General features: G+C 37.1%; 1 protein-coding gene across 1 annotated transcript in view; it reads right to left on the bottom strand.

Moving 5' to 3' along the window:
* The window catches only part of CACNA2D3 (calcium voltage-gated channel auxiliary subunit alpha2delta 3), a gene marked incomplete at its 5' end in the record, with an annotated part of 215,312 nt that overhangs the window by 26,299 nt on the left and 173,838 nt on the right, over positions 1-15,175 (bottom strand). The window contains 4 exons of the mRNA XM_057373420.1: positions 6,337-6,407; positions 9,006-9,068; positions 12,166-12,210; positions 12,933-12,994. Coding sequence (XP_057229403.1) covers positions 6,337-6,407; positions 9,006-9,068; positions 12,166-12,210; positions 12,933-12,994 — 241 coding nt within the window. The remainder of the gene's footprint in view (positions 1-6,336; positions 6,408-9,005; positions 9,069-12,165; positions 12,211-12,932; positions 12,995-15,175) is intronic.

Genomic DNA, 15,175 nt, shown 5'->3' with positions numbered 1-15,175 from the left:
TTTGTTTTTTTCAGTATGTTAACTAAGTTTGGTGACTGTTTTGTATTTGAAAGCACAATCAATGTCTCAACTTTCAGTTTCATACAGCAGAACTTCTTGGTCAATCAGTGGACTTCATTATTCTTCTAAGCAGTGTTAATCAAATACTATTATAACATTATTATATATATATATATTATTATATACATGCCACTATAATATTCTATACTATATATAGAATATATATACTATTATCATGTGAAATATCTATTCTAATTTGAACTTGATTTTAAATATTGGTAAAAGCCTTTCCCCCCTCAGCATTTGTGCATGTATTACATTCCTCATGTAATTATTACATTCTAAGGGATTCAAGAGTTTCTTTAAATGCTCAAAGAATAAAATGTATTAAAAGACTGAAATATGTACTCACACAAATAATCAGAAATATAATTAATATTGCACCCCAACATGCTAAGTTATATTTTTTGTTGATCGTCTTATTTTATTGTAGGGAGTATGCAGCAATCTAAGCTTGTATTATGATTAAGAGAAGCCAAGCCAATAAATSCATGTATTTAGAACACCCTTCATTWAATGGGGAAAGAAATACTAAACTTTGGAGTGATGGCAGAAGGGAAGGCTTTTAATAAACAACCTCAAAATCAAATGGAACACTACAGAACTGTTATTTGGAAAGGCTTGAATATCATCCTTAGAAAGGCACATAGCAGACAAATTTCTGAACAAAAGTCTGGAATAGGTTTTGGGTTTGGAACACTGTATTGCCATCTCARTAACTTTATTCAACATCTAGCTCAGATTTTCTAAGGATGATTCAAAGAACTGTAACACAGGATGTGTAAAATACATCAGTGAAAGCATTACTGCAAAATATCTTGAAAGACTTGATTGCTACAAAAAGTAGGAATTTTGTAGCACATTTCAAAGATCAGTGGATGAAATTTGAGCACTGCAATGTATTGTATTGAATTGTATTGAATTGTATTGAACCAYTTGTATTTTCTCTGTCACTATGAAYGGCATCATATGGGTTCCAAGGCATTCACAATTGCAGTTCCAGTTGTTTTGGTTCTATTCTTATAAATGTAATAGGAAAGCAAATTCTTCCAGCCCTATTCCTTAYAAAAGGCACCAGAGCATTTGTAGTCAAAGCAGAGGCCTCAGACACTGCAGTGATTCTGTGCTCAGGTGTTGTTTCCAGAGTGTTGTTTTACTGCTAAAGTCCTTCTGAGATTGTAGGAAACACRCTTCCTTCTCATTCAGAAAGACTGACCTCAGTGTTGCAGAAGAAAGGCTTCCAGATCACCCTTTCTGAAGTGATTCCATCTCAGCTTTAACAACATTTTGCAGCTGACTGGATCCTGTCTGGCTGCCCAGAGCCAGGAGCAGCTCCCTAAGCCCATCTGGATGGCCAAGCCATGCTCTGTATTACAGCACCTCCCAGGGGAGCTTTCCTCTTGCTACAGATGACATTCCTGAGACTTTCTGGCACTACCACGCTGTCAGATTTTATGTCTGAGCTCCACAGATCAATTGTGTTCAGCATCAGCTGTAGGACAAACGCTGTGAGCAATCACCTTGAACTGATGGAAAATAACTTAGCGCCACCAAAATGTGCATTGTCAGTTTATGTAACTTCAGGGGCCAAACACATCTCAGTGAAAACCTTTTTATTGTCAATTTCCTGATACAGTAAATTCCACTCTCCTACTTTGTAATGTTACAACTGAATGCAAATCTGCTTCAAGAAAATTAAACTTCCTAGACCTACCAGCAGCACAGGATATATTGGCAGATGCACTCCATTGCTTTCAGCCAGGTTTTCAACACACCCGTGGATTTCTACTTGGTAGAGTAAAATACCATCACTGACAATTGTGGCAGCTGAAAGATCTTCAATGCATAAAATCTCAAGTGTTTTGTCCCCAGTTCAAGAATTGGTGATTTTTCAAATAATGTGTAGGAATAATAAGCTTTTTACCATAGAAGTAAAAGTCAAGTCTGTAGGAAAAAGAGAAATGTTCTAAAGAGCTGAGCAAAGGAAGTCAATAGCTCAAAAATCCTAATTATTGACACTGTGCTTTACTRTGTGTAGAAATCAGTGTGACCACAGCTGGTTGTGGTGGGAAGGTGTTCATGAGCTCAGACAGAGATGTGCAGCTGTCTGGCACTGTCACAAGAAGGGGAAAGGGGCAGTGGTGAATGGTGGGAAGGAAAAATACACTTYTTCAGCCTAGGGAGGTTCCTGTGAGGAGGCAGCAGGATGCTGTAAGAAACCCCAGACTGTTGCTGCTCTGGCTCCCACACCTGCACTGACAGATGGATTATCAGCRTCCAGAAGCTGCCAGGATAAAACCTTTCACCAAAATCAATGGAAAGAATAAAAATAAATTACAGCATTTTGACAAAACATACTTGTCATCACATATCTTTGCTTTCTTCACTCAGTGATTCCCAATTGCCAAGGTTCTCAAGGAATAACAATATAAAAACTAAAACTCAACCTGTATTTACAGAACATGGAATGAGAACTCATTTATGTAGCACACATGCCTGTGTCTCTCCTTAAGTGTATAAACTGATTCTTTATATAAATACACTGAAATAAAGTTAATATTTACAGAGACATAAACTCTAACAGTGCCCAAACTCAGACTTAGGACATTCATTTTAGATATCACATGAACAAAATATGAGCAGAAAGCATATCCCACAGCAATGTGGGTGTTTCAGTGTGCAGGTACCATATGCACATCTGCTAAATGCCAAAAAAGTAAATCTTGTTGGTAATAGCACTTTGTCCAATGACTGCAATTTGGAATGTTCCTTCAGTCTATCACTGATCTTCTCCAAAGCCTAAATCTACAATTTGCTCAATTAATAAGCAGCAAAATCCATGACTGAAAATCCACATGAAAACAAACACAGATTTTAAGTGTAAGTGTCCATTTAGCACAGAAAATACTAAAATTTTGTTAATCAAATTCTTAAATAACAAATACTAGCCAAATAGAAAAATATCTTTCATTTGGAGGCTGCCCTGCCTCAGAGAAAACTGCATCCTTTTGCTGAGAAAGTACATACTGCTTTTGTGATTTTGCTGAAAGAATATTCTACTCCTTGTAAGCAGCTTAGAAATTTGGGATTTTTGTTTTGTTATACACTTAYAACCCTGCTAGGTTTTGCTTATAAAGCAAATCAAGACAGAGAGATGAAATTCTGCCTCCATGTGAATGTGGAGAGCACAGGTGAAGGATCTGCACTGCAAGAAAAATTGAGAAACAAGAGAAACTCTGAGAGCAGCAAGAATGTGGCAGAGGGAGCAGCAGCAGCTGGGAAAGGAGGATTTCAGTCCTACACCCTGACAGTGTGATCAAACACCAATATTGCCAAACACCAACACTACGAAATTGCTAAATACCAAATACCCATGCAAAGATTCTTCTGTGCAAGAGGATGCCTGGTGGAAAGAGAACTGTGAGAGGAAATGATGCTGCTTCCAGATTTGTCGTATAGAATTGCTTAGTTTTCCTCCTACTGGAAGGGTGAAAGTGTTTTGAAGTCAAGAGATGTTTCATTTTCTYTTACAGATTTATTATGTTTATTTCTTTAGGGATCTCATTGCTTTGATAGCCCTTAATTTTCCTGATGTTAGTGTTAGTTTTTTAGATTTTCATGGTTTGAGCTGTTGAATTCTTTTTCAGTGTTTTTATATAAACAAAGTGCTGAGAAAACCATAAAGAAACTTTTCTAAGTCATGTGAAGCAGATACTTTTCCATAAGCACATCCTAATTTATTTAATAATGCATTTAAATCATATTTAAATTATTTAACYRTGTGCAATACTTAAGGTATAAGATAAACATAATTTTGCTAAATGAAATCATAGAGCATGTCACGTCGCAGCGCAGGCACCGATATAATTTTTCTCCCTAATTATAAACCCCATAAACTAAGAAAATATACATACATACATATGCACACATAATTCAAAAGAAGTACTGAGTTTAAAGAAATCGAGGAGGGAAGGAGGTATTTAAGTTCACTTTCAAAAAATAAACAGCGAACACAAAAATTGAATTTCATCCTGCTGCAGGTTGAAAAGAAATACCGTCAGTAGCAAACAACCCCCTTTTGTTTAGCACTTCCATCTCAATCCTACAAAGCACTTCTGTATCACTCCAAATCAGGGGGAGCTGGGAGAGCAGACAAAGGGTTATTTCATTSCTTTTGTGGGTGCAGAGCCTGGAAGCTGTCAGGAATCACGAGGTGGGAGCACACATTGGCACTGCCACCGGAGCTTGGGGGTGAAGGAAGAGGGGACTCCCATCCCCAGGGCTGCTGGGGTCATCAGCAAACTCTTCTGCAGGGAAGGGCAGGACCCACAGAACCTCCCAAAGTCAGCACAAGCAGCTCAAACAGGGCAGGGCCGTCCAATTCACCTGCTGGGCAGCCCATGCCATGTAAGAAGCAAATGGAGAGGAAGGATGGCTGTGGGTATTGTCAGARCTGCAGCACACAGAGCTCGCTCTCAGCTTTTGGCTCCGTGGTCAGAGCAGCAAGGACAAGGATAATGTGTGCAGTGCCCATGGAAATGGTACTGATGACAGATCTTGACACTGCAGCAAACACTCTTTTTCTTTTCTCTTCTTATTTCATATAAAATAAAACTTGAAAAAGCAAAGCACARCCCAACACAGACAAATTAATCTTCTTCAATATATGGTGAATGCATCTGACTATTTTTCATGAGTACCAGAAAAGACTYCTTCATATTGTTGGGTTAATTTATTTAAAGGCCTAATCTAGCACAGCTCAAAGACAGTTTGGATTTTTTTTTTTCTCCTGCTCTCTGCTGTACAGCAGGTTGCTCACTTGCAATTACTCCACTTTGATTCTCTCCCATCTTTAACTGATTGTCAGTGATCAATTTATTATGTTTGAATAATTGGCTCACAGTGTTTACRTTTTCCTTGGTATACAGCTCAGCTGCACTGAGCTTATGGCTTCATAATCTCTAATAATGAAGTCCAAGACCAGCAAAACCCCAGCCTCTGGTCCATCCCAAAGAGTCACCCAGTGCATTTTGGATGGAATGCTCAAGCCCTGCGTGTTTTCTCAATGGTGGTGCCCACCATCAATAATCATTGAGTAGATGTTCTGTTTGAAATGCTTTAGTGGGCAGGACAAAACAAATTGGGACAAATTAAAGCATCATCCCTTAGTTCTGACTGGATGTTTTCCTTTGCATTAAATAAAATACTTCATCTCTTACACAAACAGATTTTCCATTGTCAAATCTAGTCTATAAACAGGTKATTACTTCACTCCCTCCTACAGCATCTGTTAAAAATGTGGTGCTAAACACAAATAAGTGGCCACCCTCAGAAAACTGGGATTGGGGATGATTCCAGGAGTGCTGGATCCTCCCATCTCAGGTCTCCTTTCCTGGGAGTGGCGTTCAGCTCTCACACACAGGGGCAGCACAGGGAACGTTCTGCCTTTGAGAGACCTGGATTACCAARCAACCCACAAAGCAGAGAGCCTCTGCACACACCCTCACAGGTAATAACTGAACTCAGGGACTCCTGGGATCAGTAATATGTCTTTTTTTTTTTCATACTAGAAATGCACAGGAAAATAAAAAGAAAAAGTATAAAATAGATTTTCAGCACTTCTCTTGTGCTGAAGGAGGACAAGGGAATATGGAACAGTTCTCAAACCATGTGAAAACCATGGAGATTCCAGTGGTGAGTTACAGGTTAAAGGGAAAAGTTTTTTCTTAATTCCCCAGTATGCATAATTTCTGTCAAAGGACAACACATGAAATCACTGTTAGTTTTTAATGATAGCAAGAGCAGGTCAGTAGTCACAACCATGTTCAAAGGTAAGTTAGCACATGAATGGACATGGATTACTGGCAGAACACACTTGCCCTTCAACAGCAGATTATTTTGAACTAGTTTGAGCAATCTCCACCTTTTTACAGACCAAAATGATAACATGGCATCAATGATTTCCCTTAGAGCTGATTAAAACTGCTCAGGRGTGGATATGGCCCAATCCCTTTTCCATCTGAGCCCAGTGGGAAAAGGAGAGGGACACAGTTTTAACATTGCAGTCAAATAAAACATTCTTTTGATAAGAAACTTACTGCAGGCTGACCCCAATACTCTCAATATTTGATGTGCCTGGCATCCACTTACACTCAGATGGYACAGAAAAGAGGAATAGACGAGAATCCARCCACAGTAYCAGCCTTGGCTTTCTTTTATATGAYTTTGATGTTTTTTGTTAAAGCATTGTTTAACAGATAAAAAGTTAATTCTTACCTCTTAAAAGAGCCCATTGTTAGTAACTTGTTCATCACTGCCCCTTCAACCTCCCCAAAAAAGTAACCAGTCTGTAAGGGGGAAATGCAAGGAATTACCAGAATGCAGATAAATGCAAAACAACACAAGATGCAATTTAAACTGGTGAATTCCAGGATCTGACACGAGTGSCTTTGACATTTACACAGACAGTTTTTCAGGACTGCTGCTGCATAAAATCTGAAGAGGACTTCCCAGTCAGTGCAAGTTGCTGGGATTATATTATTAACCCTGAGCAGATGTGAGAGCTTAAACAATATATTGAGGTACATTATATAATGTTTAATATCAGAAATAAAAGCCATCAAAACCGAAAGCTTGCAAAGAAAACACACTAATCTGATCACAAACTCTTGTGATTAAAATGTTACTCAAAAAAGATATAAACAGGTTTTGAGAGGATTTCATAAACAGTCATTAAAAAGCRTTGTTTATAATTCCTGCATGACCTGTTTAAGGAGCTGGAACAGCACATTTCATCAATCCTATAAATTTTAACTCCATTCAGAGTMATTTCATACTTAAAACCACTCAGCCTGATGAATTACTCATTTCRTCCCTATTCAGTACTTGTGAACTAATAAAAATAAATCTCTGTTGAGAAAACAAACATTGGTGTTATGGATTTGGGACGTAGGATGGAAGTGACTTCGTCATCTGCAGCCCTTCATGTGACAGTGGAAAATCTTGCACGAGCAGCACTTTCCTACCTCGGGAAGACCTGTTTTATTTTAAAGGCTCAACTCMCAGAGGGATTGGATATTTCTCTTCATTGTTTAAAGGGAGAAATCCCACAATTTATGAGGGGGAAAGGGCACTGCACTCTCAAATTGCATGGATTCCATAGGTTTGGTATGAACTAAACCCCAATTCCATTACAAGGAACTTAGCTGACCTCAAGTATGCACCTGGGAGTTTGCAGGCAGAAAAGTTACAGCCCTAGCTAAAAAAAGGCATTCCTCCACCTAAAAGGCAAGTATTGCTTTATTTATTTATTTTTTTATTTTTTTATTTTTTTACTCAGGGGAATCTTAGAACATTTTCCAAAACATATGGGTATGCAAAGTCTCCTAGAAACACAAGGAACATGACTAAAAATACCAGCTCTGAGAGCCCTGGGTGACTGATGAAGAAAGATTACCCAGACTGCTGGAGAGGCAGGCAACGTCAAGGAACTCCAAACCATAAATGCCTCATATAACCTTAGATAGCAATAAACCTGATTTATCAACTTGTGCACCAGTCTTATGAAGACATTTCAGTGACAGTTCTCTCCACAAAAGCCTGCTTTGTAAATCCTAGTTGTCCCCCAAAGCAGTCACACTCAGGTTGTCATTATTTTTTTAATACATTGGGATTTAGGTGCAATTCAGAAGAATTAYTCTGCTCCACAAACCTGATTCTTAGAGAAATTCAGGCAATATTTGGACAGCCCATAAGAAAACAGCGCTGAAACAACCCCAGACAGGTGAGGAACTGATAAGGCATCATCCCACCTCCCTACCCCTCCTGCATCCACAGCAGAGTGTATACACACCATATGTAAAATAAACATATACTGCTGTAAACTTATTATAGCTTTMTATAAACTGAGAGACACCTCTGCTGCCCCTCCTGGATTCATTKAAGTAAAAAAACACAGGTCAGAACACATTTCTAGCCTAGTTCTGGTGCCACACTTGCCCAAACTATTGCATATTCACAGGAATATGTATTGGCTGTAGCAGGTGACCACCAGAAGATCTCTTCCTCTTTTGGAAGGAAAATTATKATTGGACACAGCCTACTATGAATTGGCAAATCCCTAACAAAGTCACAGCTRGGCACCTGTAAATAGCAACAACAACAAAAGGGAAATAATGAGACAAACTTGTTTTAAGTGTATCAAGATTATTCCATAATGAGTGCATTTCTTAGGTAATGGTAAACATAAATTTAGTTCTCCTGAGCGCTAAGGAGAAGTGTGACTACTCTTATTCACAATGCCAGCACATAAAAAAAAATAAACTTCAGACAATTCTGCATGACTGGGACACTATCCCAGCACTTTTCAGGCAAAAGTTATTGAGAATGGCGAKGGTTCCCTCATAGGGTTTGCAGGATTGAGCAAAACATTCGACGATTCCGTGATAATCATATTCCCTGTCCTCTCCACTGTGATGCTGAGTGCTCAGTTTTAATCCTCCAATGACTGTAATCCACTTCAGAAGACAAACTCCTCAGCCAACAGTTTTGTAAAATCTCATTTTCTCCAGCTTGAATGTAAAAGCTCCCTTCCTCCCTCCCTCCCCAGCCTTTCCATGTGACACAAATGGCACAGAGAATTTTCTTTTTTTTTTTTTTTTTTTTTTTTGTTTTTAAAACTCTCTTACAGAAGACAAACACTTTTATATCAAGAAAGCTCTTTAGGAGAACATTTCTCAGTTTAAGAACAAACCCTGCTCCAATGGGAGACAGAAACGGAGCTTCTGTGAGAAACAACTTGCATTCTTTCTATGCCTTCTTTTTAGAAAGATTTAAAAAAAATTTATGTTGCCAATTCCTTACCATTTTCAGATGGTGGCCTATTAAAAAAATAATTTTAGATTAAAATGTTACATAAGAAGATTCAAGAAAAATCTTACCCTTACCTGCTGATAGTCTTCAGATACTAAAATAAATCCATTGTTATCTATTAGGTAACAGTTGATTGTCTGAAAAATAATGAAATACTATTTTAATTTTTGATTTTAGGATACAGTAGTAAGTTAATTATGTACTTTACTTCTAATTCTAAATGGGTAAAGCCTTCATGTTTTTATAGGGTTTAACATAAATTCCAAGTGAGTGCAGTCTTGCCTTACGGGATGTTATCCAACTTAATTTTTATGCATTTTTTTCATGCAAAGCAAAGCAAARATGTGTACAGAATAGGAGGATATAAGATAATTAAAACATAAAAACCAAAAGTCTGTGTTGTTATAATCCATTCTTAAAAGCTTTCCTTCTAACAAAGTTTGCAAAGGCACAGAACTTTGGTGATCCTGGTGGCTTCTCTGTGTTTGGAGAAAAACATCAGCCCAATGTCATTACCCTAACGATGTATTAATGAAAACACAGTGTCAGCCTGCAGAACCAACAGGGGACCAGGTAATATTTTTTAATTTGTTCATTGGGGGATGGGACCAGAAACTTCTGTAAAAGAGGCCCCACAGGTCTCCTAAAGCTTTTCAAATTGTATTTTTAATTGGGAGCTGGCTTTAGAGGCAGGACTGTGAGCTTTTCGTAGGTCAGACATCTGAACTGTACAAAACAAGGGAAGGCCAAATCAGTGCCTCCCTCCACACACACACTGCACCATTTTAACCTCAMACAATTACTTGCTACAGGCAAAGTTTTAATTACTGCACTTCAGARTTTAAACATAAGGTTCAACTCAAACCCTGATATCACTCAACTTCTCCTCAGTATTGCCAAATACCTATCTCAGTGTTAAATCTTTATTGTATTTCTGTTGTTGGTCTAAATCAGCAAACATTTTTATCCTTGCTAATTGAATTTTCTGTGACATTGTAAAAGGAAAAAARTAAGCAGAATGGCTTTCAATGCAGGAATCCTCCTGGCTTTGTTTTTAATTCAAAACCCTTCCTGCTGCAAATGGGCTGTACAGAAATGTGACAAAATATGCTTTCTGCTACACTCAGCACATCCAGCAAAATCTCTGTGCTGTTTTAGGGAGGAAAGCAGTCCCATGCAGCTGTAGCTGTGCAGGATGTGAAAATGCTGTCTGGTATTTCCAAAGATGCTTGGATGTGCCTGATTCTCATTCTGGCCATGTATTGGTACTGTTCTGTGGGGCCAGAGARGAGAGATTTGCTGAAATGCTGGCTTGAAGTTGTGTTTCTTGAAAAAACAAAAGCTGGAATCATGCAAAAGCTCAGAAGGAACATCACTCCCTAATSCAAATGCAGGACATTCATTCTAACAGGAGAACCCAAGCTCCAGGCTCCCTTGGACAGAAAACCTGTCAAAAAGGAAGTTGGAACAACTCRTTTTCGACCTTTGATCTGCTAGAAAGCCCAAAGTTGGCAAATGCACTGTGAAAAGCTGATGATGCTGGCAAAGAGCTGATGCACTGAGAAGAGGCAGCTCCTTAACCTCAATGGGGTGTGAAGGGTGGAATTTCAGCTCTGACACCACAGTGCTGCTCACCCCAAAGCCAACAGAAACCTCTAACTGCACCAGGACAGGGGCTAAGGCAGCCCAGAGATCTTTGGAGGATGCCTCTTTGCAGCTCTCATGCATCAAAGATTAATCTAAAGATACTGCTTTAGGAACAATATTTCTCCATAGTATAGAAAATATATGAGCCATGCTGGACAAGAAAAAGTCGAGGCTTAATTTTATATTTTATGGCTTATGWGCTGTCAGGAAAATACTGGCTCGATTCAAGAATTAGTGGCCACGTCTCAAATCTCTAAGATTTAGTCATTCACCAACACTGYTCAGAACTTTAAAAGATACTAAACTTGCAGTACTGTTATTGGAATAACTACAATAAATGGAATGTATATATTTTTAGTGGAATGTGAARATAAGAGGGTTTCTATTTCAATCCATTTTAGAAAAATTAATTAGGGAAAAAAAAAATCATTCAGGACCATTCATTCACCCCTTGTCAGCAAGATAAATAACTTCCWCTATTCATCACTGTGTCAAAGAAACAGCTTGCAATTTAACTTTAGCACAAACAAAGGGCAGCAGGGTGCATTTACTCTCTATTAGCAAATCTCAAACAGATTTCTGATACAAGATCAATGCATGGGATAATWGCATTTGCATAGACTACAGCTGTATGAAAGAGTTTTAATTCACAATGTTTCACAGGTATTGCAAGTGAAATATGCTCAGGTTTGCCCAGAGGTTCAAGTTCAGTGAATTTTAGATTTCAAGGGCAACGTTCCATAGGTGGAGAGTCCCTGAGCTTGTAAAACTGGAGGCATGAAGTCCAGAATAAACACAGCAAGAATGTTAACTGAGGTCTGAGAGCACATCTGAATTACAGAAACTTTGATCYAGTTCAAGTCCTCTATGTATTTTTCACAGCTCCAGTATACAATAACAGYAATGGAATGCAATATGGGTTAAGAAACCAAAAATGAAAAASAAAGAAAACARAACATTAAAATAAAATGTKAGRCATCAGGAAAACAAAAATAAATGAGCAAATTCAAAGCCCTCAAGAAAAAAGAAAGTATTAGTAGGTATTAATAGGTTGTCTGTGTTTTAGGATTAAAGGTATCACACATTYATCAGTTTATTTTTAATTATATTTACAATCAATATGTTACTATCAATAGTCATTTTTATTGACTATTGTGCCATTCAGTTTGCATTAATGTCTTCATGTTTACTTCTAAATGCTTTAATTTATACCATAAAAGTTCAGCAGATATTTTCTTGCCATTGAGAGGAGCTGAAAATACTTCAAACTGATAGTTTAAAAAAAAAAACTGATTTTTTTTTTCTTAATTAACAATTAAGTAGTAAACAAATGCCTTAACACCACTTCAAATTATTTCCCAAACTGGCTTCACAAAGCAGAAATTATTGTCAACCTTGTAATTCCGTGAGTATCTGTAAGCAGGCTTAGCAAAAGTCTCAGTATCTAAATAGTATAATATTTACAAGATGATTCCAAATTCTACCAAAAGATCATATTGTACAGTGAGATGATCAAATAAAATTCATCAGCTTTATCTTCTACTGCAGTAGAGGTATACATGGAAAAAAAATCTCTTGAATACTTACTTCATCATCACAGCTTATAGCACACTTGCCGTCGAGAGATGCACACTGAAGTGATATAAAAAATAATAAAATATTTTAATTTCTCATTTATGACTACAAAATAAAACATTTTATAAATTCTGTAACAATTTCAACTGCTTTGAATACCACAGTCTCCTCCACATTCTAGGATCTTTGGGACCAGTCATGGGTGAGAGATGATTTTCTGATGGGGTGGGGTCAGGGTTTATTTTCTGTARCAGCACAGCTCCAATCGATTCTCAAACTAGGGATGGCATTTSCTAATCTTTAGAAGGTTCCTGATTATCCCCTTCAGTGAGCACAAAGTCTGTCCCTGAATGGTTTAGGTAAAGTTTATTGAAGAGGATGAATGCCAACCATGATTCAGCAATGCAGTTYATTCAGAGAGAAAACCTCAGGGAAAAGTCATGATTCTGCTATCACTGGAAACAAATATCATGCTTTGTCTACTGTTTACACTTTTTCTAAGGGAGAAAAACCAGCTAACAAAGTAGCTCTTTATGTATTGGGGCCTAAAATTAATAAACTTTCTAAACTTTCTAATTGCTTCCAAAAATATGGGATCAAGCAACTGCAGTTCACTGAATTCTCCTTTTCTGTAATGATGAACCCAAATGTAAAACCAGAAAAAAAGTCTTCAAATACATTGTTTATTTACCATAGTTTGCTAGTGGYAAAATCATCACTTTCACAGTTACAAAGCTTTGTGGATTCAATAACAAAGAAAACTTCAATTTAAGMTATACCTGTCTGCTTGCAGTCCAAAATTTCCGCTGGAAAAATTCAAGTTTCATCTGGATACCTACAGCTGAGAAAGACAAAAACAAAAACAAAAACCCAGCATGCTTAATGATTATTTAAAATTACTCAGAAAGAAAAAGTCTTATAATGAGAAGAGAAAGTAAACCCAAAATAAAACCCCACACCTAATTAAATTGAAGAAACTACACAGTCACACTTTAAACCATTTACAGTTTAAACAGAAAGATGTTGGTTGTATAATGTGAAGAATACATATGGCAAAAAAAAAAGAAAGGAATTATTCAAATTGCCTGTCTCCATAATTAACACCAAAGAACCACAAGCTGAACATATTTATGTTCACACCAATCTAATTTATATTGTACTGGCACCAATATAACAGCTGTAGGAAACCCACACAAWGTGTTTTCTGCTGAAACCCGTGAAGATTTGCTGTAAAAACATGAAAGTGTTGGTGAACATTTCAGGTGATGATTTATTTTGAGGTCGTTTAATCCATAGATTAATCAGTCCAACGAAAGAATCATTAAAAATGTGTTTGAAAAAATTGAAGGAAAGAGTATTATGTGCAATKCTGTCAAAGGAAAGTATCTGGCAAATAATACTGGGTATCATTATTTTTGAAAAACTATATTAATGATAATGGATTACAATTCTTAAAAATGATTATTCAAGATAATACTGGTTTAAGTTATATATTTCTCATAATCTCAGGYGAGATTTTTTTGTTTCCAAATATCAATGAAGTTTTCTTCCAGCCTAGTCTGATGTTCCTATCATCATTTCTATTAAAGAGCAAGAGAAAAATGCACTGAGGTTTGCTTAAGCTCCAAAGGCAGTAGATTCTTCTGGGTTCATTTGCTTAAAAGGAGAGGATTTAAAAAAGCTTCAGTTTTAAAGCCTTAAAAACTCTGAAGATCTAACTCCTAGAAAATTCTTTGCTACAATGCTTTGTTTAAAAACAAAGCAAAAAAAAAAAAAAAAATGCTTTGTTTAAAAACAAAGCAAAAAAAAAAAAAAAGTTGTTTTGGAAAACCAGGCAAAATTTCATTTATTCATTCCTCCTCTAGGGTCTACAGCAGGAATCATTTAAAAACATATTTACATTTAGATTACTGGTACTTGCTTTTGCAAATGCACACACTGATGTCATGCATATATTTTACTTTGTGTTAGCAGGTAGGGAAAAGTACGTGAAATAAAATCTGATACAGTGGGATGTGAAATTACATAAGGAATTTCTTTATCAGAAAAAGTTATAAATATTTTTCTGCTATTTGTAACTCATGGATTTTTTTGCTTCAGAGAGCAAGTAGAGAAATCCTGTTCTCATTTTGAATAAAGAGCAGAGGAGACTCTCCAGCACCATTTTATTATCCAGGAATTAATGTTATGGCCCATGAGAAGTTGCTCTCTGACAGCCAAGCAGCAGAGTTTGCTCCATCCATTGCTTGCCTTGAGCTCCATTCTCAGCACATCCTGAAATGGAGGCACAACACACACACACTTTCAGGAACTCTCCACAAGGAAATCACAACATGTCTGGGTGGATACCACCACCCAGAAAACTATTGTTCTTGAAAACTATTAATGAAAGTGTAAGAAACATTAATTAAAAAGGCAAAAGTATTATTCTCCCCTCAGGAAGTTGTATGTGTATACAAATCTGAGAAGGATAATGGACTAGATGAGCTCAGGAGATCCCTCCCACTTCAAATTATCTTATGATTCTGATTTAAGTRTAAATATTTTGTAGGAAAGTGGCAACTTTCACGGCTCTTACAGAAAAAGGAAGTCAATATGCATTGAAAGGTTTCTGTGTCTGTACAAAACACACCACATATCAGAATCTGACAGAGTAAAAAGATAATTACAGCAAAGCTCATCTGTAAAAGTTTCCATGTGCATGTTTCACTGAGTTGCACAATGGAATGYTGTAGCATAACAATGGAAACACTGGGATTAATTTCTATGAAATGCAGAGCATCCCTGTCCATGAGGATGAGAAGAGGCAGCTGCAGGTTTGGTTTCATAGCACCAGCTCTAAGATTTTGATGCTTTCTTGGACAGACTTGAGGGAAAATGAAACAGTGAGGAATGCTGGGCATGCTCCCACTTGAACTGATTCTGCAATTTCAGCAGTAGTGTAATTTGTGCTGAAACTGAAGGTATAGGCATTATCCACTTAGTTACTGCCTGCCTTAACAAAAAAAAAAAAAAAAAAAAA

The sequence above is a fragment of the Malurus melanocephalus genome, unplaced genomic scaffold (assembly GCF_030028575.1).
Source record: "Malurus melanocephalus ecotype Western Australia unplaced genomic scaffold, MMel_1.1 scaffold_196, whole genome shotgun sequence".
NCBI lineage: Eukaryota > Metazoa > Chordata > Aves > Passeriformes > Maluridae > Malurus > Malurus melanocephalus.
Note: the sequence above shows the minus strand (reverse complement) of the source record. Positions and strands in the feature narration are given on the sequence as shown.